The sequence below is a fragment of the Mesocricetus auratus genome, unplaced genomic scaffold (assembly GCF_017639785.1).
Source record: "Mesocricetus auratus isolate SY011 unplaced genomic scaffold, BCM_Maur_2.0 Super-Scaffold_100018, whole genome shotgun sequence".
In the NCBI taxonomy this organism is placed as follows: domain Eukaryota; kingdom Metazoa; phylum Chordata; class Mammalia; order Rodentia; family Cricetidae; genus Mesocricetus; species Mesocricetus auratus.
The window spans coordinates 33926550-33950805 of record NW_024429199.1 but is presented as its reverse complement, the minus strand read 5'-3'; the positions used below and the strand labels follow the sequence as shown (position 1 = coordinate 33950805).

The following is a 24256-nucleotide window of genomic DNA, read 5'->3' as shown; positions in this document are numbered from 1 at the left end:
CTGACTCAGCATAAGCAAAACAACAAAAAACCAAAAAAAAACCCAGGAAGGTTCTTTTAAGAGTCCCTGCTAACGATTGAAAGGTGTGTACGTACAGCTGGAAGTGGCAGTGACCACATCTCCAAGCCAGCAGCTTTTGCTGGATCTCAGCATAGACTGAGACAATGAGCTGGAATCACGCTTATGCCCGCCATCTTGGAAAAACTGCAGTTTAAACAGCCGCGATTTTAACAGATAAGACACGTGGCCAGAAAAACATAAAGATTTACAGTAAAGTCAGACTTGGATGAAGAAAAACCTCTAAAGGTTTATAGTGTGTTTAAAAATATACGTAAGATTGAGAGAGAAAAAGAAACGACATAGTGGTAAATAAATAGAGAAGCCGGCTGCGGTGGCGAACGCCGGTAGGAATTGCTCCAGAGGCAGAGGCAGGCAGATTTCCAAAGAGAAACCCTGTCTCAGAGAAAAATAAATAAAAGTAAAAGAAATAAAATAATAATAGATAAATAAATAAGCCACGTAAAGATGGAAAATACACAGAAAGTCTGGATACTGTATGCTATTGTGTTTTTCAGTTTTTTGATTGCTAAGGAAGGAACAACTGCTAAAGTGCACTTGATTATAAATGCTGCTGAATTAATTCAACTTACATCTTTTGAAAATGCCTTGACTTCAAAATTTAAGTATAAGGATATGTTACTTTGGAAAAGAGTTTTTGTTTATGTTTCTACAGAAAATAGAAAATTTCTAGAAATTTCTACAGAAAATAGAAAATGAAAAGCCGAGGATTCCTTCCAGGCTACTGTGGTTTGATGAACCAAGACCCCCGGAAGCAATGGCAAAAGTGATTCAACATCTAAAACAGCTAAGATGATGCAGTCTTACAGACCCTGAAACTAAGGACTTATACAGGTTTCTGAGTTTTGTCATGATCCCCATGGTATGAACAGCGCCCCTTCCAGCACGAAGCAGTTTGGAATGAGCGACATCCTAATTCCCATCTTGTTTATAAATCTTTGTTTTCATTTATATGGGATTGTTTATAATTGGTTAATAATCACAACCAATCTCTTTTTAAAGGAAAAAGGGAATTATGGTATGGAAATGAGTACTTTGGTATGGTTTTTCATTTATTGATACAAATTCAAGGTCAATTTTGTGGTATGTGTATTTCTCCTCTTGATTAAGTATTGCGTTTATAGTAATCTTTTAAAGCGTAATGCATAATTAAATACAGACTATAGATAGTTACTTATAATAGTCAAAACTTATAGTTAGGTAAGTTAGGTTTTCTAGATATACAGAGATATATTTGAGATAGATAGACAGTCTTCAAACCTTTCAAAGACCTTCAGAAAATGGCATTTAAAATGGTTTAGGGTTTTTCTTGACAATGAAAAATGTCTGCTCCTGGCAGCACCAATTACGTCTGAGAGGAAGATGGAGTTTTGGAGTTTGCTTTCAACATGGCAAGATTAGCCATTTGGGCAAGAAACTGCTCTTGCCTAGACTGCTTGACTGTTGCTGTATAAACTGGACATGCAGGACCCACAGGAAAGTGACTGCTGAACTCAAACAGTCCTACAGGGTTCCTGCTTCATGGAAGAGTCTACGAGACTTTCTGCAGGACACAGAAAAATGACTGACAGATTGCCAATACAGATGGACAGTTAGAAATTTCCTGCTTTGCTGAGGAGTCTTCCAGACTATGGCCTATGGGCTGAAGATGGATGCCCCAACATTACCAAGAAACTCCAGGTGACTGTCCAGGCAGCAAGATGTCTCTGTCAATCCTAGTGTTTACATATTATCCTTCTGTGGTCTTTGATGGAGTTGAAAACAGATAGTTATAATTATAGTTTTCCTTAGTTATGATAAAAGATAAGCCACATATAGAACTTTGGACTCACAAGGATGGGATGGATGATATTTTCTTTAAATCTTGCTAAAATATTGTAACTGTGTTCTTACTTGATAACTGTTCTGTTATATATAATTTGACTATGTTAAAGTTAAGACCTTTCTTTTTGTTTAGACAGAAAAGAGGAGATGATGGGGGAAGTCCTGTATATATGTCAATAAAGCACTGTTGGCCAATAGGGAAGCAATATAGGTGGGACTAGGAGTCGAGGAGGACTCTGGGTAGGAGAAACACAGGGAGTCAAGATGTAGCTGCCATAGGGATAAGAAGCCCGGAAAGTTCTCCAGTAAGAGAAATACTTAGATTAACAATTATGGGACAGATACTTAAGTCAGAGCTAGCCAGTAAGAAACAAGCAAGGTCAACAGCTTCATAATTAATATAGCCTCCTGTGTGTTCATTTGGGACTGATGCAGCTCTGGAACCAGGCTGGCGGGAAGGCTTCTCTTTACAGCTGACTTTCTACAGGTGGGAAGGAAGACTAAAAAGAATCCCTTGGCTTGTCTAGCCGTGGAGACACCTGTTGAAAGAGGTGACATAAAACCCAGTGCTTCCATACGGTATACCTCTCACTGCTCATTGGTACCATGTCTAAGGGGAATACAGGGTACCCACACACAAAAGAAGACAAAATAACACTCAAGGATTTTAACTGACAATAAATGTGATGACGTTTCCCTAACTAAGCGAAAAGCTAAAGTTGAATATTATATGAAGAAGAATCTACCCACAAAGCATGAAATTACTTGGACTTTTTCTTTGTTGTATTACACTCTTATGAAAAAAAAGAAAGAAAAATCATTTATATAGACTTCAATAAAAACCCAAGTGCTTCTAAAGTTTATGGGTTTTGAAAACTGAGTTGTTAGTCTGGTATCTCACTGGATTCTTATTCACAGAGATAGGCAGGAAAAATCAACATAAATCTATGGAAAATCTGAAGTCAGCAACCCTTTGCTAAAGTAAAAAGTACATTGAAAAGGAAGCTCTCCTGACTTATTCCCAATGAACACTTACTAAGTGTGTGCAAGGTGAATGGGACTGCTCTAAGTGTTGGGAATGCACCAGTGGCAAAACCAAACTGAGGCCTCGCCTTGCCCTGCAGCAGTTCACACCTGACCAGGAAAGGTATTCTACCTCGGTGAATGATAATCTTCCTGAGAGAAGGTGATATCCAGAGATTAATAACGCTAAGGCCCCATGCAGTAGTTATTTGCATTAGCTGATGCATTTTTCTAAAAATCATTGAATGTAAAAAATGATTAGATAAATAATATTAATATCATTTTGGAATAGGTACATTATTAAAGACATTTTCCATTTAATTTAGAGACATATGATATCAGATATTATGGCTTTTGGCACATAGATGACTCAAGGAAATTATTCATGAATGTGTGAGATAGCACATACATAGTGTCATAAAAAGCTTATGGTCACAAAGGGTTTCCAGAGGACCTGTGTCAGAGTATGCTGCTCCATGGACCCGTACCTGAGAACCCATAGGGAATACAAACTCTCAGGCCTAACAAATACAGACTCTCAGGCCCAACGAAGACACACCATACCAAAATCCATGACTTAATGTGCTCCAGGTAATCCGTCTGCACTGTAGAGTTTAAGAGGACTCTGTTGGTGCCTTGTTCTGCACCTTGAGAACCTAAAAATAACCTGCTGAAAGGGAGAATATAAGCACTTGAAAAATTAATCACTCCCTGGATTTTTTTCACTTTTTAATAAGCAATTTCTTTTCAAGTAAGATTTTACTTTAAAATTGCAGAGCAAAGATCTCACGCACTGAACTTTGCCTGAGCATGCACCAACACAGAAGAAAAAAAAATGAAATTCATCTTTTCACACTTTCCTATCTGCCGTGTCCAGCCACCTACTCGAAAGAGTAATTCAGCTCCTGCATACATTAAGGCATGGCCTCTCATCTGCCTGCTGTGAGTTAATTTAATGGCCATCTATGATAGAAAAAAGAGCTATTAGGTATCTTTCTTGATGTGGCATCATAATAGTAATACTATAATAGTAAATCCTGCTGCCCTCAGCTCAGGTGAGGATGATGTAGATGATAGCCTTGTGGTCATCGCATCCACTCAGTGAGGCCAGATGCTAGCTGTGGTGGCTTGATGAGAATGACCCCCATAGACGCATAGATTTAAATACTTGGTCACCAGGAAGCAGCACTAACTGAAAGGAGTAAGAGGTGTGGCTTTGTTAGAAGTGAGTCACTGGGCGTGGGCTTTGAGGTTTCAAAACCTCAAGCCAAACCCAGGTGCCTTCCTTATTCCTGTGGCTCTGCGTATGGAACTCTCAGCCACTTTTCCAGCGCCATGTCTGCCTAGGTGCCGCCATGCTTCCCACCATGATGATAGTGGAATAAACTTCTGAAACTGTAAGCAAGCCCCAGGGAAATGCTTTCCTGTATAAGAGTTGCCATGGCCACGGTGTCTCGTCACAAGAGGCCACTGACTAAGACACTGTTTCGTAAGTTCAACATGGCATTTTATCAGCCTCCACTTCCTCCTATCCTCAGCACTGCCAAGGGATTTAGCAAAAAGAGAATACTGGAAGGGTTGAGGCTAGGTAAAAGTGAGGGCTACTTGCTGTGGTCCGAACTTCCCTCAATAATTTTGTTGACTAAAGCCTAACAGCATTGTGATGACATTCAAGTAGGCTCTTTGGGGAAGTGCAAAAGTTAATGAGGGTTCTGTCTTCCTGAACAGACTGTAAGAGTTAATTTAGGCTGTTTAAGGCCAGGCTTTGTGGTTCATTCCTTTGACACTTGGGAGGCAGAGGCAGGTGGATCTCTGTGAGTTCAAGATCATCCTTGTCTACATATATAGTACTGGTCATCAAAGGAGTCCTTATCTCAAAATAAATAACAAAATGAGTTAGTTACTTAATGTTAGTCACAAATTATCTAATTTCAGGTATTTTGTTATGGTAGCAGCCAAGAGTTAAGATAATACTAGTACTAACTCTGTTTACATACTTACTTTCTTGTCAGCTCTATTTATATCCACTCTTCTTTTCCTTTGGCTTCTACAATGTCTAGATTATCTTGTTATTTATCTTTATCCTTGTACTTCTCTAGGTTCTCTTATCCATTCTTGTTTTCCCCCCAAAGTACTTCCCTTGACTGTCTTCCATCTGCACTTCTTGTCTCTTGGCAGTCTAATCATGCTGTTGGTTTACCCTTAGTGTCTGCTGACAAATCTCAAATCCACCTTCCTTTCCAGATATTAGGACTGTAGAATCTCTTGGCTTCATTTTCCCATAAGCACATTAGACTCAACCGGTCTAAAACCGTGCTTCCTCACTTATTTCATGCTTAGTTCTACAAAATGCCATGCTTAGAGTAATTGTAGACTTCTTTCTCATTGAGTATCAGAACCTCTCAGGCACTGAATCATAATTGGCCTAATCAATGTCTGTCAAGTCCATTCACTTCCTTTAGTCAAACTCTTAATATCTCTCAACTAAATTGATACATTAACTAAATTGTTTTTTTCTACACCACATGCTCCAACCAAATGTGTCTTCTTACCATGTTCTGTAGCTTCTTTAGGTCCTTTTCATATTCTCTTCTCTCTAAAGTTTTTAACATCATTTTCCAAATCAAAATTATCTTCATAGTTTCTCTGTGCCTGAACCTCTTCATAGGTTCAACATTTGAACAAAATAGAGTCTGAGTCTGTATTCCTCAACTTGACGAGTGTATGTCATCATGACCTAGGCCTTTATTTCCTCCTTAACTCCATATTCTCCATAGTTAGCAACTCTTTGAGTTCTTTGGGAATTCATTTTATTCTATTGCAGTGTTTATACTTATTATCACTCCTCATCTTCTCCTCATAGTCAACCATAGATGTCACCTCCCCTGCAAGGCCCCGGTGACTGCTCTCCATTCTCTCCCTAATCACCTCCCTACCTCACTACCTGTTCCTATGGCCACATTATATACGTAGAATGCTAATCACCATGTGGTAGATGAACTAGAAGGACTATTTTCCTTAAGTCCCTGCTCTTTGATCACATAGCAGACTTCTGGCACAGAGAAAATGTCTATTAAGCATTTATTTTACTTAAAAATCTGGCCATGACTTCTTCTTTACCAACAAACCAATATCTGTTGACAAAAAAGTAAAAGTGGCAAGTGGTCTGCTAATTTGTTCAAGAACAGAGGGCTCAATTTGTCTATTGTAAATTGTCTCCACATTTCATTACCTAACATCGCCTTAGGAAACCTACTATAAATGGACTCCCTATTGAGCATGCTATTGACAATTTACTTATTGCTTTTTTTCCTTTCCTTTAAACACAAAAAGTATGAAATATGACTGGAACTCAGCTACTCACGAGAGAGTAATTAGAGGATCTCTTGAGTTCAAGAATTCCTGGCCAGCCTGAGGACACTTCTCAAAAAATAATATAGCCAGACAACAGAGAAAAATGACTAGGGTTTGATAAGAGCTGTGAAACACACTGGCTAAACAAAGGGCTTACAATTAATGGCACTGTCAGTAGATATGATTATTATGAAAAGATAGAGTGGGGTGCAATAATCAATGTTAGCAAATCATCAAGATGTACCTCACTCTTCTTTATTTTCACACCCCTGCCCCACAAATACCTCACAATCCATTCATACCTGTTCAGCTATGCTAAGACACTCTTAATTTGAGTTATTAGGAAACCTGACAACACTAATGGCAGGAAATGTTTTCTTAGTACTACTGTCTTTCATCAACACAATAAAAATATGAGATTCTTTTGTACCTTTTATTCCTAATGGGTGGGGGAGTGACTAATTTCTAATTTCCTCAAAATGTAGATTTATATGGAATAATTACTCAAAATTTAAAATTTCCTTTCTCTGAAACAAGGACACAGATGGCCTATCTGTAAGATGGTTAACAAGCACATATAACAGGGTAGAGTTGCTCAGATGTAAAACCAGAACCAAGTCAAATAAAAACAGATGTGATTAATAACTTCAGTGGATATATGGAAGGTTAAAGCAAGAAACTTGGGAACAAAAGAAGTTGAAAAAGACACTGTGCTATTCAAAGAATTCCTGTCATTTGCAAGTTCAACTTCAAGAGTAGAACATTTTTTTTGTTCTTTGTTTATTTGTTTGTTTGCTTGTTTGTTTTTCAACACAGGGTTTCTCTGTGTAGCCCTGGCTGTCCTGGAACTCACTCTATAGACCAGACTGGCCTCGAACTCACAGAGATCCAGCTGCCTCTGCCTCCCGAGTGCTGAGATTAAAGGCATGCACAACCCCCACCTGGTTACAACATGTTTTATAACACCAAGGTGCCAGAATCTGGTCAGGCAAAGAGGGTTGCTGGAATGAAGGCAAAGGACATGGAGTTGATATCAACAAAGATAAGGATTGTATCAATGAACGTTACAGTCATCCAAAACTAAAACGAGAGTTGACACTGACAGGCTGACACTGAGCTGTGAGAATGAGTTTACAAGATAGAGAGGCCTCTCCCAGGATCTACTGAATTGCAACAGCATAGTTGCATACAATGAAGCTGGAGCAGATGACAAGAACGTCACATACAGACAATCTACAAGGATGGGTCATGTGAGTTTCAAATAACCATGGGTTTAATAAAATATCTAAGACAAATCTGAATTACTGCTGGCTTTGCTACCAATGAATGTCATGGTAATGGGTATGTCAATTATATTACTGTGTCCCTAATTTACTTATTTGAAACATGAAAAAGTTTTTTGAAAGCTATGGCAAATTCTGTGCTTTTAACAATGAAGTTCATTTCATCTTCAGTTCCTACCTTTGGAATCAAGCCTCCAGAGACTACTAACTGGTTTCTTTTTTGTGCTCAATACCCTTGAGCTGAGAGGATTCCATGTTTCTGGTAGAAGTTTAACAAAGGCAACTGAATGGTAGATATGTATACCAGCTTTTAGTTCTACAAAATGCTGCTTGAAGTCAGTAATGTAACAGTAAGCATTGTTCTTAGTTCACAAATAAAACTGGGATGCATACAGTATTTCCCATAGTCTTATGAGTATCTATTTCAGAAACTGATCAATTGTGATTTTTTTAAAAATCCAAGGACCTATCACTACTTATTTATTTCAGGTTCTTCTAATAGTTTGAGACACTTGACAATAATAGTGATAATGATAACAGTTGTTATTTTTATTGTTATTTCAAGTTATGTGATTTTATATTTGGTTCATGTGTTCATTAATGAATTTTATCAGAAGGGAAATAAGCCATATGTGGTGCCTAGTCTCCTACCACTTAGAAGGCTGAAGTACGGGAATTGTTTTGAATTTAAATCAGTCAAGCCACACTGAATCCTGGACACTATGGGACTTTGGCATTAAAAGGAAAAAATGGTTACTTAGTAACCAAAGAATTTATGCTTCTCAAATTATTTTTGTTTCACTTGACAATTAAGGATTTTATTTTAATTGTTTAAGGAATTGATATTTAATTACCCATGTTGCCCTGAATCAGTAACCTATGGGCTATGTAGTTACCAAAAAAGAAAATCCTAAAATCAATATATGAGCACTTCTTAGCACCAAGCTACTTCTTGAATCAATAAATTCTTTTCATAAAGAACATACTATTATATTTGACATAACAGTACCAGCAGGTTAAGAAAGCAAATATTCCTATTAAAATGAGAAAAAAATTCACAAAAGTTAAAAGTCAAAGTGTTGATACGTATAAAGAATTGTTAAGCATATATGAAAGAAGCAAATATTTCTACATAAATTCAAAGTCTGAGGATAACTCTCAGATGAAGGAGACAAAGATAGTTTTGACAATGCTTTATATCCTGCCTTCAATCTGGTTTTTCAATTACAGTTTCTATGAAAATTGACAACCTTGGTGAGATGTTACTTCCAATGTAAAAGTAAGAATAGTTTGGAGCCCGCCCAGAGACTGCCAGCTTCCAAATCCCATTCTCCACCCACAGGACAGGCAAGGTAAGTGTGAGTCTGCCTCCAGCCTGCTTTCCTGTGGCCTGAGCAGAACCACCAGAGAAACCTGAGGACTGCAAACAGCAGAACCGGATCCCAGCCCAACGGGATTCAGCCCACCCAGAAACTGCCAGCTTCCAAGTCCCATTCTCTACCCACTGGATAGGCAAGGCGAGGGTCCAGCCTACCCAGAGTTTGCTAAGGTCCCAATACTAGGATGACCTTCATCCACACAAGAGGAAAGCCACCAGGGTATTGGACATGCTCCCACCCACTGGAAAGGAACCGTGGGCACATACACACCAGGGGAGGGAGAGACTCATTCTGCACCCACAGGAAGAAATGATGGGAAGGACACAATGTAAAAACACACCCACCAACAGAAAAACAAATATGACACTGCCAGAAACTAGAGAACCCACACCTGCAAGACCTGAACAGTCCATTGCAGAAGAAGCAGCTGAGAAAGACCTTAAAAACAACTTCATGAAAATGATAGAGGCCCTCAAAGAAGATATGAGAAAATCCCTTAAAGACATGGAAGAAAAAACAAACCAAAAAATACAAGAAATGGAGGGGAAAAATCCAAAACATGCAAGAATTGCAAGAAATGGAAGAAAAAAACAAACCAAAAACTTCAACAAATGCAAGAAAGAGAGGAAAAGACAAAGTAAAAATTACAAGAAACAATTCAAACAGTGAAAGGGTTAAAAGCTGAAATAGAGACAATAAAAAAAACCAAAATCTGAAGGAATGCTGGAAATAGAAAAGCTGGGCAAATGGTCAGGTACTACAATTACAAGCATAACCAACAGAATACAAGAGATGGAAGACAGAATCTCAGGTGTTGAAGATACAATATGGGAAATAGGTTCATCCACCAAAGAAAATGTTAAGTCCAACAAATCCCTAACAGAAAATATCCAGGAAAATGGGACACCGTGAGAAAACCAAACCTAAGAATAATAAGTATAGAAGGTGAAGAAATACACCTCAAAGGGGCAGAAAAAATTATCAACAAAATCATAAAAGAAAACTTTCCCAACTTAAAGACATGCCAATGAAAGTACAAGAAGCCTACAGAACACCAAATAGAGTAGACCACAAAAGGAAATCCCCTTGCCACATAATAGTAAAAACCCCGAACATACACAATAAAGAAAGAATATTAAGAGCAGCAAAGACAAAAGGCAAGTAACATACAAAGGCAAACCTATCAGAATCCCACCTGACTTCTCCATGGAAACTCTGAAAGCCAGAAGGTCCTGGATAGATATTCTACCAACAAACACTAAGAGACCATGGATGCCAGCCCAGAGTGCTATACCCAACAAAGCTTTCAATCACTATAGATGGAGAAAACAAGATATTACATGACAAACCCAGATTTAAACAATATGTATCCACTAATCCATCCCTACAGAAAGTTCTGGAAGGAAAATCCCAACCCATGGGAGTTAATTACAACCAGAAAAACATAGGCAATAGATAATCCCACCTTACCAACAGCCAAAAGAAAAGAGGTGGAAATCCACATATAATTCCACCACCATTAACTATTCCAAAACAAACAAGAATGAGCAACCAATGGTCACTAATATCCCTCAATATTAATGGTCTTAACTTGCCCATAAAGAGACAGAGGCTAACAGAATGGATTCGAAGACAGGACCCATCCTTCTATTGCATACAAGAAACACACCTCAGCCTCAAAGACAGACATTACCTCAGAGTTAAGGGTTGGGAAAAGATTTTCCAATCAAACGGACCCAAGAAACAAGCAGGGGTAGCAACCCTAATACCTAACAAATTAGATTTTAAAATAAAATCAATCAAAAGAGATGAAGGAGGGCACTTAATACTTATCACAGGAGAAATCCACCAAGATGAAGTTTCAATTTTGAACATCTATGCCCCAAATACAAAGGTATCCACATTCATAAAAGAAACATTACTAAAACTCAAATCACATATAAAGCCCCACACACTTATAGTGGGAGACTTCAACACACCACTCTCACCTCTAGACAGGACTACCAGACAAAAACTTAATAAAGAAGCAAAAGAACTAATAGAAGTTATGACACAATTAGGATTAACAGACATCTATAAAACATTCCACCTAAATAAAAGAGAATATACCTTCTTCTCAGTGCCACATGGAATCTTCTCAAAAATCGACCACATACTTGACAACATATCAAACCTCACCAGGTACAAAAAAATTGGAATAACTCCATACACCATATCAGACCACCATGCATTAAAATTAAAATTAAACAACAACACAAATTGCAGAAACCCTACGAACTCATAGAAGTTTAATAATATGCAATGGCACCATTCCTGGGTCAATGAAGAAATAAAAAAAGAAATTAAAGACTTCCTAGAACTCAATGAGAATGAGGAGGACACAATATACCCAAACTGATGGGACACTTTGAAAGCAGTGCTAAGAGGAAAGTTCATAGCACTAAGTGCCCACATGAAGAAACTGGAGAATAGTTACACTAGAGAATTAACAGCACAACTGAAAATTCAAGAACACAAAGAAACAAATTCACCTAGGAGGAGTAGACACTAGGAAATGATCAAATTGAGGGCTGAAATCAATAAAGCAGAAACTAGGGAAACAATACAAAAAATCAATGTAACGAAGAGTTGGTTCTTTGAGAAAATCAACAAGATAGACAAACCTTCATCCAAACTTACCAAACCGCAGAGTGTAAACATACAAATTAATAAAATCAGAAATGAAAATGGGGACATAACAACAGACAGTGAGGAAATCCAGATAATCATCAGGTCATACATTGAAAACCTGTACTCCAAAAAATTGGAAAATCTAAAGGAAATGGACAATTTTCTGAATAGGCATCACTTGCCAAAATTAAATCAAGAACAGATAAGCAATTTAAATAGACCTATAACCCTTATGAAAATAGAAGCAGTCATCAAAAATCTCCCAACCAAAAAAAAGCCCAGGGCCAGATGGCCTCAGTGCAGAATTCTACCAGAAATTCAAAGAATAGCTTATACCAATTCTTCTCAAAGTATTCTACACAATAGAAGCAAAAGGGTCTTTGCAAACTCTTTCTACAAGGCTTCAATAACCTTGATCCCCAAGCCACACAAAGACACAACTAAGAAAGAGAACTACAGACCAATATCCCTCATGAACATTGACGCAAAAACACTCAATAAAATACTGGCAAATCAGATCCAAGAACACATCAGAAAACTCATCCAACAAGATCAAGTAGGCTTCATTCCAGTAATGCCAGTATAGTTCAACATATGAAAATCCATCAGTGTAATCCACCATGCAAACAAGATGAGAAAAAATCACATGATCATCTCACTGGATGCTGAAAAAGCCTTTGACAAAATCCAACACTCCTTCATGATAAAAGTCTTGGAGAAATCTGGAATAACAGGAACTTACCTCAACATAATAAAAGCTATATACAGCAAACCAACAGCCAACATCAAACTAAATGGACAGAAACTCAATGCAATTCCTCTAAAATCAATAACAAGACAAGGCTGTCCACTCTCTCTATACCTCTTCAATATTGTACTTGAAGTTCTAGCTAGAGCAATATGACAACAAAAGGAGATCAAGGGGATACAAATTGAAAAGAAGAGGTCAAACTTTCACTATTTGCAGACGATATGATAGTTTACATAAGTGACCCAAAAAACTCTGCCAGTGAACTCCTGCAGCTGATAAATATTTTCAGCAAATTGGCAGGATACAAGATTAACTCAAGAAATCAGTAGCCCTACTATATACAGACAATAAAAGGGCTGAGAAAGAAATCAGAGAAACATTGCCATTTACAATAGCCACAAACAACATTAAATACCTTGGGGTAACGCTAACCAAACAAGTGAAAGACCTGTATAGCAAGAACTTTGAGTCTTTAAAGAAAGAAATTAAAGAAGACACCAGAAACTGGAGAGATCGCCCATGCTCTTGGATAGGTAGGATCAATGTAGTAAAAATGGCAATCTTACCCAAAGCAATAAACAGATTTAAGGCAATCCCCATTAAAATCCCAGAACAATTTTTCACAGACCTTGAAAGAATGATAATCAACTTTGTATGGAAAAACAAAAGACCCAGGAGAGCCAAAACAACCTTATTCAACACAGCAACATATGGAGGCATCACCATCCCTGACTGCAAGCACGATTATAGAGCTGTAGTCCTGAAAACAGCTTGGTATTGGCACAAAAATAGACAGGTAGACCAATGGAATCAAATTGAAAACCCTGATATTAACCCATAAATGTACGAACATCTGATTTTTGACGAAGAAGCTAAAAATATACAATGGAAAAAAGAAAGCATCTTCAACAAATGGTGCTGGCATAACTGGATGCTGTCATGTAGAAATGCAGACAACTCCATGTCTATTGCCACGCACAAAACTTAGGTCCAAATTGATCAAAGACCTCAACATAAATCCAATCACACTGAACCTGTTAGAAGAGAAAGTGGGAGGCACTCGTGAATGAATTGGTACAGGAGACTGCTTTCTGAACATAACTCCAGTAGCACAGACACTGAGATCGACAATTAATAAATGGGACCTCCTGAAACTGAGAAGCTTCTATAAGGCAAAGGACACAGTCAGCAAGACAAAAAGGGAACCCACAGATTGGGAAAAGATATTCACTAACCCCACATCTGACAGAGGGCTGATCTCCAAAATTTACAAAGAACTCAAGAAGCAAGTCTCCAAAAAAATCAAAGAATCCAATCAAAAAGTGGGGTACAGAACTAAATAGAGAATTCTCAGTAGAGGAGTCTAAAATGGCCGAGAGACACTTGAGAAATTGCTCAACATCCCTAGCCATTCAGGAAATGAAATCAAAACAACTCTGAGATACCATCTCACTCCTGTCAGAATGGCTAAAATCAAAAACTCCAGTTATGCTGGAAAGGATGTAGAAAAATGGGAACACTCCTACACTGCTGGTGAAAGTACAAATTTGTACAGCCACTTTGGAAATTAGTATGGAGAGTCTTCAGGAAAATGGGACTCAGTCTACCACAAGACCCAGCAATTCCACTCTTAGGCATATACTCAAAAATGCACATTCATACAGCAAGGACATCTGTTCAACTGTGTTCATAGCAGTATTATTTGTACTTTCCAGAACTTGGAAGCAACTAGATGCCCCTCAACTGAAGAGTGGATAGAGAAAATGTGGTACATTTACACAATGGAGTACTTACTACTCAGCGGAAAAAAACAATGGAATCTTGAAATTTGCAGGCAAATGGATGCCACTAGAAGAAACCATCCTGAGTGAGGTAACCCAGTCACAAAAAGAGAAACATGGTATGTACTCACTCATTTATGGATTTTAGACATGAATCAGGGTAGTGCCAGCATACAATCCCCACTGCCAGAGAGTCTAGGAAACAGAACCTTCATCCAGCGACTGATGAAAGCAGAGGCAGATACCCACAGACAAACACTGAACTGAACTCCTGGAATCCAGTGTCAGAAAGAGAGAACTAATGGGCAAAGGAGTTAAGACTGGGCTGGTTTAACCCATAGAAACAGTTGACCTGAACAAGGGGGAGCTCATGGACCCCAGATTGATGACTGTGTGGAAAGCATGGGACTGACCAACACCCCCTGAATGTGGGTGTCAGTGATGAGGCCTAGGCAATCTATGAGGCCATGCGTAGTACTTATCCCTGGCATACAAATAGACTTTGAGTGCCCATGCCACAATATAGGAGGCTCTCTCATCCGGGACCCTTGAGGGCGGGCCTAGGCCCTGCCCTGGATGAAATGACAGTCACTGGAGATCCACCGTGGAGGACCTCATCCTCCCTGGGGATTGGGTTGGGTGGGGGACTGGGGGACCTGATGGGGAGAGCTGAGGAGGAGGAAAGGGAGAGGGAGCTGGGATTGACATGTGAAACAAGATTGTTTCTAACTAAATAATAATAATAATAACAATAATAATAATATTTAAAAGCCTTTAGGAAGCTAGAAATCCAAAAAAAAGAAGACGAATAGTTTGAACTACAAATCCTTTTTTCTGCTTTGGTTCTAAGTACTCACCATATTACTTTGTGAACTGGCCTCTCCCATATTAATACATACTCAAGACAGTTCCCCACAGGCATGTACACAGGTCAATCTAATCTAAACAATTCTTCAATGGAGGCTTTTCTCTCAGAGGACTCTAGGCTGTGTCAAGTTGACAATTGAAGCTTAGAGAATGGGTTTGATAAACATAGCTAATATAAAAGAAAAGGAAAAAAAGCAAATGAAGACATAGATTCAAAGGTATCAACCCAGGATGGTTTGTGTTAAAAATTAATGTGTTTATAAACTATATTCAGACACAAAGTAGCACCTGATATTTATTATTACTTTGTATATTCAAAGAAAATATCTAGTTTGCTTTCTATAGTAGAAATTAGGAAATTATAGGGCACAGTTTTCAGAAATCACCTTGTAAAACATTAAACACAAAAGGTTGGGATTTGAAGAAACTAATGTCTCAAGCATAAGGTATATAGGTGAATGAGTTAGATGAAAATAAAGTTCTACTTTGATTCAAATACTCTTAGTAAGTCACAAATTAAGTGCCTCTCTGTCATTCTTTTCCACCCTCTCTCTTGCTAATGACAGATTCAATTTCAGTTGTCTTCGAATCAGGTTGAATTTGGCTTGGATGTGCTTTTCTTGTAGCCCAAACTGTCACATGGCAAGAACCTCCATTACTTGTCCTTCATGGCTATAAAGACTCAAGGAGTCCAAGAAGAATCCACTTCTTTTCTAAGTTTTAGTTCCTAGCCCAGACTCACAACTCTAAGTATTCAAAGCTGTTTATTTTCCCTGCCTTATATTTTCAGCATTGTATCTACCTTTGAGAAATGTTATATTCCCAAATAAAATCTGAACCAGCATTCCCTTGTCACCAGCTAATAATTATACTAAATAGTGTTTTCTTTCAGTGTTTTTTAACATTTATAAACTTGTGTTTCCAAACGCCTAAGCTGCAATGATTAGTGTTTGCCTGTTGATTATTTCACACGTGGTAAACTCCATCCTCTTTAGGTACCTGAAGCCTCCTTCAAAATTCTTACAGTTTTTCTGTAGCTATTGCAACAGCTCTTCATTTATACTACACTTAGTCATCTATGTGCCCACCAGGTGGGATGATTTTGAATGGAAGGACATTCTCCTAGGGCAATTCACATTAGCCTAATTGAATGCCAGCAGTATCCAGGAAATAGTTCACCGATGAAGGGGTACAAGACTTCACACCTGATATTTTATTCAGGTTTTAGAGCATATTATTATTATGACCTGACCACACAGAGCTGGGATGCTCAGGTGAATTAAAGTGCCAGAATGTACCTCTCTAGGTTAGAAAGGCAGATTTAAGAAAAATAAAACTTATACTTAAAAGGAAAGCATCGCATTTCTATTCTTGTATATAATAGTAGTAATAGTAACAAAAATTAAGAGATGTTCAGGGATAGGTGGGAGAAGGATATGGTTACTAGTAGTGATACAGAATTTTAGGAGATTTTTGAGATATTGATTTTTGTAATATCTGTTTGATATCAGCAATAAGCACGAGGAGAAGAAAAGGTGAGTGAATGACCTGGTGACGAGAGGATGCAGTGGTGATGAATGTCAGCTACAAGATGGGACTGGGTTGCCTCAAATGACTCTTAGTCAGCAAGGGAGGAGTGCTGGAAACTTCAAGGCATCAGTTTAAGGGGTTTTGAAAATATACTGAGTCCTGTGCAGTTCTGCTTCTGAAATTAGCCTCTAAATCATCTCATTAGAATCCTTAAGCACAATTAAGTGGTCTAGAGCTTGAATAAGGGAAGAGTGGTGTTAGCTTTGGCATCTTTCATGTGTTGGTGTAAATAATCTTTCAAGACAATACTGTTCCTAGCTCTATGATAAAATAGAACCGTTTGGAGTAGAGCATCCTGTGAAATAGATTGCAATCAAGATGATAAGGAAAAGATACTGTGGTGGTGCTCACCTTTAAGCCCAGCACTCGGGAGGCAGAGGCAGGTGGATCTCTGTGAGTTCAAGACCAAACCTGGTCTACAACAACTAGTTCCAGGACAGGCTCCAAAGACACACAGTGAAACCCTATCTCGAAAAACAAATCAAAACAAACAAAAAAAGTTACTGGAAATAGGAACTATGACAACAGACACCCTCAAGTAAAAGTTAGTATACGTAATTTTGTGAGACAAATCTTGCTGACTTTATGTATTTATGATTTGTTAGGGTTTTCCCCAGATACCATGAGATTTTAAATTGTTTTACATCAAATGGAAAAATGTTTCTAAAAAGGAAAAGAAATCAAATATTGAAAAGAAGCAAAAAAAAGGTCAATTACATATAAAATGTAAATACATATCAAGAGAAATGTGGAACCAAACTGAAATCCAACTACTCAAGAAGTTGCCTTAAGGTGGATAGTTGCAGAATGGAAAGTCTTCTTAGAAGCAGCTGTTTTAGTACTCAATGCATAGCATACTTAAAGATACACATTTCAAGTGAGCATCAGGTGGATTTGAATTTTATTGGTACATAAACAGGGGTTCTGTTGCTCCGATCTCCCTCTTTTTCTTCTTCTCCCATCTCACAATGCTCAAGATGCAGTCAAGAAGAGCATCTGGGGCCTCGACTGAAGAAACTTCACATGCACCCTTTCTTTCCTGTCTCTTACACTGACAGTTGTGGTGGGGACTTCAGTACAAATAACTGAAGCTTGAAAACTACATGAAAGAATATAACTACTAAATTCCGATGGTAAAAACAAAACAGAAAATAGCCCAAAGCTTATTTCAAAGTGAAACAAAGTGATAATTATATAGAAAACAATAAGAAAAATGAACATACATCCCATCCTATGATTATTTTAAAGTCATCAAAGTTGACTGTAGAAATTAAGGTACACTAGTGGAGACAATTCTGATGTGAACTGTATTAGGTTTGTTCCCCATAAAAAATCTAACAGTGGTAAATTGACTAGTGGGTGACTGAATTGAAAAGAAGGATAAAGGTCTCTAGAGGCCCTAGGATTTATAACTCCAAAATCATGGATCAAAATCAGCAATCTTCCTTGCTGAGTAGTGCCCAGATGGTAGAGACAGCCCTGGTATGTGGTTTTCACAGCTTCTTGACAGTGAAACTGTCACCAGTAGGTGACCCCATCAGTCTGAAGGCAGGAAAATTACTATGTGAACCAAGGAAGTACACCACAGTCCCTGAGAAGCAGAGGGCAGAGACTCAGAAAAAAAATAAATTTACAGTTGGTCCTTCCTCAAAGGAGCTCATACAAAATTTCTTTGGAGTTTGAAGAATACAAAAGCAATTTGATTTTCACAGGTAAAACGTGTTATAAAAGGAGAAAGCAATTCCTATTAAAAAGAAGAAAGATAGTGTATCTAAGGGATGATGCTCTGTGAGGAAGATGTAGTCTGGAATTAATTACAGTGTGAAGACACAGTCCTTGCCATACAACAGCCATCCGAAGACAGAAAAGGAACAAAGCAACACAAGCTAATACATGGGTAAAATCAAGGTAGGCATCTTCTCAACAAAACTAGCAAACCCAAGTCCAATACATTTCCAAAACATGATTCTTTTGTCAGAAAAAAAAGTGTGATTAGCAGTTATTTTAGTAACAATGTTTTTGAAGACCAGATTGAAGAGAGGTAGGTCTCCTATTGTCTCCTCCCCCAAACAAAACATAATAAAATATGGGAAATAAAGTTACTATAAAAATGATGAATTACCACTCCCTCCTGAAAAAAGAACTCATACTTATGATATCAGTAAGCAATTACTTAGGTCAATAGAGGAAGAAATATTAAATATTCAACTGAATCACATTCAATCTGAGTTTTACTATTCCTCATTGATTGATCGCTCTGGTGGTGATATTTCACATGTTTTGACTTGTACTCGCAGAAGGGTCTGCCTAGGTACTAGAAGAAACTGTAATACTAGAATGTAGTAAATTAGCATTTAAACCTTAAAATGTAAAGAACTAACTGCTGAATTTAAAGCTGTGGTTTAAAGAACAATGAGTTTGTATTCAAAAGAGGTATGAAAGGGCATCACTGAAAACCATGATTCAGGAGTGAGAGTGAGGTAGAAGGAAGGGTTTTATTTTTTTTTCCATCAGCCAAATCTGGAATTCTGTGTAAATCTACATTACATTGGTTTGTTTGCGAAACTCTGTCCCCTTTATGGACTTACCTGTTTACATTTACTAAGCCAACAACCACTTTGGTGACTGAATATTGAGCATTTTTAAGTGAAACCATGTCTATGCTCTTTTTTTCACTACTTTTATCTTAATAAATGTGAGTGCAATCCTTTTCAATCTCTTGTACATGTCACATAAATACTTGTAAACTGTTGCCTTAGAAGTTAATTTATAGCCAGGTGCTCTGCTTCCTTATAAACCCTCTAGGGGAAGTTAGAATCGATGAGCTCAAAAAAATCTCATTTTAGCAAAAACTTCATATAAGCTTCAGTGAACATAGTAAAGGGAATCTTTTATGTAAGATATCTCCAAGAATTCACATCCATAAATTTCTGAAGAAAAAAAAGCAAAGCTTTAACCTCAGGTCAGACTACCTCATTTTTAAAAAGCCATTTTAAATCTGATATCTGCTGTTCTTTTGTAGGAAATTTATCATTGGTCTCTCTTTAAATTCTGAAGAGCAAGGTCATGATATTGAAGACTATAAGCCTAAACTCAACTCCAAGATATTCTCAGCACCATTTCTCATAAAAACAAGGTAAGTTTGTGGGACATGGTGTATGATTTTGGCACATGAAATAAGCACATGAAAATAAATAAATGTTTCAAATATTTACTTTTGTATGTAAGATACTCCAGAATTTAAAGTGTGCCTTTCTGATATCTTGAGGAAGATGCATGAATACCCATCCCCAGAGAAGTTTTGTGTGTGTGAGTAGGAACACCAGAAGACAATGGCACATACCTTCAGATGTTTAAGACAAGATAAAATTCACAAGCTCACATTTCAAATCTACAGTAGAAGACAGGGAGTGGTGTGTGTGTGTGTGCGTGTGTGTGTGTGTGTGTGTGGTGTGTGTGTGTATGTGTGTGTGTGTATGTGTGTGTGTATGTGTATGTGTGTGTGTGTATGTGTATGTGTGTGTATGTGTGTGTGTGTGCGTGTGTGTATGTGTGTGTGTATGTGTGTGTGTGTGAGTGTGTGTGTGTGTATGTGTGTGAGTGTGTGTGTGTGTATGTGTGTGTGTGTGGTGTGTGTGTGTGTGTGTGTGTGTGTGTGTGTGTGTGTGTGTGTGTGTGTGTGACTCACTTTGATTATACCATTAAGTTTGGGAAACCATTGGTCACTCATTGAAGAGAAATCCAGTACCTTTACCTTGGATCAATAAACCTTACCAAACACACAAACACAGATTATGAGCCACCTTAAGATCTGTAAGTCAAATCTATAGTTGGACACCTTTGCATGCAGTTTTCATATCTTTTATACCCCCCCAACACTTTGGGATGTGGTTTTGCTGCACTGTAATTACCAAGAAAGGAAGATAAAAAGCAATGCCTAGGTGGGCGTGCACTGAGAAGGGTAAAGTCAGCTTCCTGCTGTGCTAGAAATAAGCAGAGACTACATACACTACGTTCCTGGGCACAAACCATACAATTCCTTGGCTCTCTTGGTAGTTTTCTTTCCCAAATAGAGTGCCTACCTTCCGTGTGGACTGCGGAGACATACGTCCAATTGTACCGCTTGACTATGTCAAGCATCGCCCTTGCTTGCAAAGTATCAGAAGGGACCACCCTCAGGAAGTATTTGTACAAAGTTTTGTCACTCAGGTCTATGCTCGTGGCAGAATAGGCGATCTGTGGGATGTCGAACAGCTGGAGAAGATTCTGGACTTGAATGGCCACAGAGCTGGAGCCAGGGCCGATCACTCCAGCTATAGGCTTCTTAGTCCTGCCTGGGGGGAGGGTCTGGCCATCAGGCAAGCAGCGGTTCAGCCCATCCTTCTCATCTCGGATGGAAATCAGAGAGTCCCTGATGAACTCGATGCTCTGTTCCAGAGCAACAGAAGAGTGCCAGCAGGAGTCCCGAATCTCACTGCCCAGGGTGATGTTGGGCAGGAGCACCGGGTCTGCGTTGATCTTATCCAACGTGTGGAACATGGCTTCCACCCTCTGGATACCATATTGTTCTCTGATCTCCCCACACTTCCTTTCGGGTACCTTCTCTGCTGGAGGTTGGTGATGGACTGAAAAGAGGGCTCCAATAATGACATCTCCGTCCATTCTGGCCACGGAGCGCTGAGACGAAGCACCCGCCAGTAATACTTTTCTGTCGGGAATTCTGGGCAAAATGGACATCTCCAAAAAGATTATTGGGAAGAAAACCAAGAGGAGCCGGACCATTGTGGCGGAGACGCGGTACACCGCGGGCCAGCCGAGTTCCCACGCCGGTCTTCCCTGCAGGTTCCCAGCAGAAAACACCCAGACGTCCACCGCTGCCTTTCTAGCTTCGTGCCTTTGACCAACACAGCTGGTTCAACGCTTTCTCTGCCTCCACCACCGCCTCTCTCCCCTCCGCTTCCTCCTGCTGGTCCTCTGCGACCGCTCCTACACCCTGGGGGCGTGCTTAGAAGAAATCAAGTCGCAGTTTTTCACGGGTGCCTGAAGGTGTATAGATCAGGTGTGCAATGCACGGCTTGTTAGTGGCCGTGAGCTGGACGCTGATGATGAAAAAGGGAAAGCAAGTGTTTAAACTCTGGGGTCTGCGATGCTAACTATTGTCCCGTCCACTTCACTCCAACACATCCTTCAGAAACATCTAGGGAGGCAGCTCTGGTCAGTGATGGAAGTGTTGTGCCCTGCTCGCTCGCTACCGGGGTCCTGAGAGGTGCAGAGTCCTGCTGACCCGCCCCCTCCTCCAGCCTCAGGTCCCTTCTCTGTTCCTCCAAGCCTACCAAGCTTTCTCAGGTGATGGGGGCAGCAAGGGGAGGGAGAGAATAGGGGAGGAGCTAAATCCCTCAACCTAAGAGAACTTTCCCGCATTTAAAAAGATCAACTTTTTCCCAGAAGAAAATTTGGAAACTCTTTGCAAGGTAGAAGCGCTGTTTAAAAAGCAACGCAAACAATGGAAGCACCTTTTACTTCAACACTTACGGGTTGAAGAGACCCTGACACACAATTTTAGTAGTAAATGTAAATTCAACAGCTTGTGAAAAAAAGCCACATTAGTTACTAAGGCAACGCCTGGTAGTCTCCCTGTGTTGGGGTTTGGTATGTTGCACCCCCTAAAAAATGAAGCTTACTGTAGAAGGAGCGCAATAGATAAATTGTTTTTCGAGGTGGGGTTGGAGAGGCGGTGGGTATCCTGCATCCGCTTATGTACCGGAACCTTTGGGGCTTTGCATCGCTGTAAGAAATGGAAGAAAGGGAGCGGGCATGAAGGGGTCGCCTTTAGCACAACACCCTGAGCCGCTACGCGGTCAGAACCCTGGACAGCGCTCAGTGCGAGCCGGAAACACCTTTCCTTGCTGCTCCTGCAAAGATGCTGGCGACCACCACTCTGGAAATTCTTGATCTCCCTTCGCTCTTTCTATCTCCTTCCTTCGTCTTCTTCACACACACACACACACACACACACACACCTTCCCTCTTTCTACCTCCTACCTTCGCCTTCTACACACACACACACACACACACACACACACACACACACCCTTTCTATCTGTCGCCTCCCTAGTATGTCTCCTCTCCACCCTCATTCTCTTTGCCTGGCGGTCCTGCAGGTTTATACTTCCATTCAACTGCTTTGGGGATAGAGGCACCTGCGGGGCTGAAGTTGGCTCCCTCTCCCGTCCCTCCCCTTTCTCAAGGTGAGAGTCAAGATGAAAAGGGGGCTGCTGCAGGAGCACGCTGGGGGTGAAAGCCCAAGAAGCAAGGCACAAAAGAGGGAGGAATTCAGCCAGACCCCCACCGCTCCCCACCGCGTCTCAGACATGCAGGACTAAAAGAGATAAATAAACGAAGATCCTCCTAGATCCAGGAGAAAATCCAATAGATCAGAACAGTATCTTCCTTTGGGGGTGGGCTTCACCGCGGGAAGACATCTGCTCAGCTGAGCCAGTTTGGGGCATGTACTCACGACCTACCTGAGTCCGGGTAGACAGAGCTATTGGTCCCCAGGTCAAAGGACTGCAGCCGCCCTCGGTTCACAGACACCTCAGCTCCAATCCAGACGGTGCAAGGATGCGATCTGGGCTGTACACTAGTGCCCTCTTTCTTCAGCACTATTTTACCGCAAGGGAGGAAAAAAAGAGAAAAGAAAAACGGAGGAGGGAGGTAAACTCAAAAAAAAAAGAAAGAAAAGAAAAAAAGCAGGTCACCCAAGGTTTGCCTAACATCTAATGTATAAAAACCATCGTTTAATAGAGGAGGAGAAGCCAGAGAAATGCAGAAACTATCATTTTCTCCACTGCAGTAGTATTCATCTGAGAGGCTTTAAAGACACATGGATATTCAGTAATCTCTGACCAGAGGAGTGAGGGGCTTTGTGGGCTGGTTTAGGGTAAGCATAGTTCTTTGCTTTTGTCTCTCTCTCTCTCTGGAAATGAGGTCCACAGTCACAAAAGCAATGTGTGTGTATATCTAGGGAGAAGGCTCTGTTGGCAGGTCTCAAAGAAGATGGAAAGAGATTGCATGGGGTAGGACAAGAGAAAGGAGGAACATACACATCCTAAAACAGGATGAGTCAAATGTAGAATGGCAAGCCACACCCACCTTTTCCAGGTCAAGATGTATCTAAATTGAGAACAAGAGGTCACATGAAAACACTGGAGTGAAAAACACTTATCCAAATTCCTCCCAGACTGCCAGCACCTTCCCGACAGGTCTCACAGTGTCACGTCTTTCTGCATGAAAACTGGAAGTTAAATCACATTCCTTTTGGAGCAGGATGGCTGAACAGAATGAGAGCTGGCCTTTTCAGAGGAAAAAAAAAATGACATGGAGCCTGTCCACACTGAGTTAAAACTCTTAGGAGCAGAAGCCAGCCTATGGTAGGGCTCTTAGTCATTGCCTTGTTCACCTGTCAAGTCAGGACCAAAGAGATGAGCCACATGAGGATATGTGTATCTTCAACTGTGTGTTCTGTCAGAAGCTGGAAGGGAAATGCCTCCAGTCAAGAACAGAAGGTTTTCCTGTTCTGGTTTTTGTGTCAGACATTTCTGAACTGTTTTCTTGGGCAACAGTTTTCCTACCCCCCCCTTCCCACAAAGAATGAAC

General features: G+C 39.8%; 1 protein-coding gene across 3 annotated transcripts in view; it reads right to left on the bottom strand.

Annotated features, from left to right (window-relative positions):
• Grm1 (glutamate metabotropic receptor 1) overlaps positions 1 to 23683 on the bottom strand; it is a 367695-nt gene extending 344012 nt beyond the window's left edge. Inside the window, exons 1-3 of one of the 3 annotated variants that reach the window (XM_040758192.1) lie at positions 23125 to 23682; positions 22282 to 22385; positions 20683 to 21699 (exon numbers count right to left, since the gene is read on the bottom strand). In XM_040758192.1, coding sequence (XP_040614126.1) covers positions 20683 to 21382 — 700 coding nt within the window. In that variant the 5' untranslated portion in view covers positions 21383 to 21699; positions 22282 to 22385; positions 23125 to 23682. Of the gene's footprint in view, positions 1 to 20682; positions 21700 to 22281; positions 22386 to 23124 lie in introns of all 3 variants that reach the window. The other 2 variants (XM_040758193.1, XM_040758191.1) reach the window with 2 other exon arrangements.
• Between the last annotated feature and the right edge of the window lie 573 nt (positions 23684 to 24256).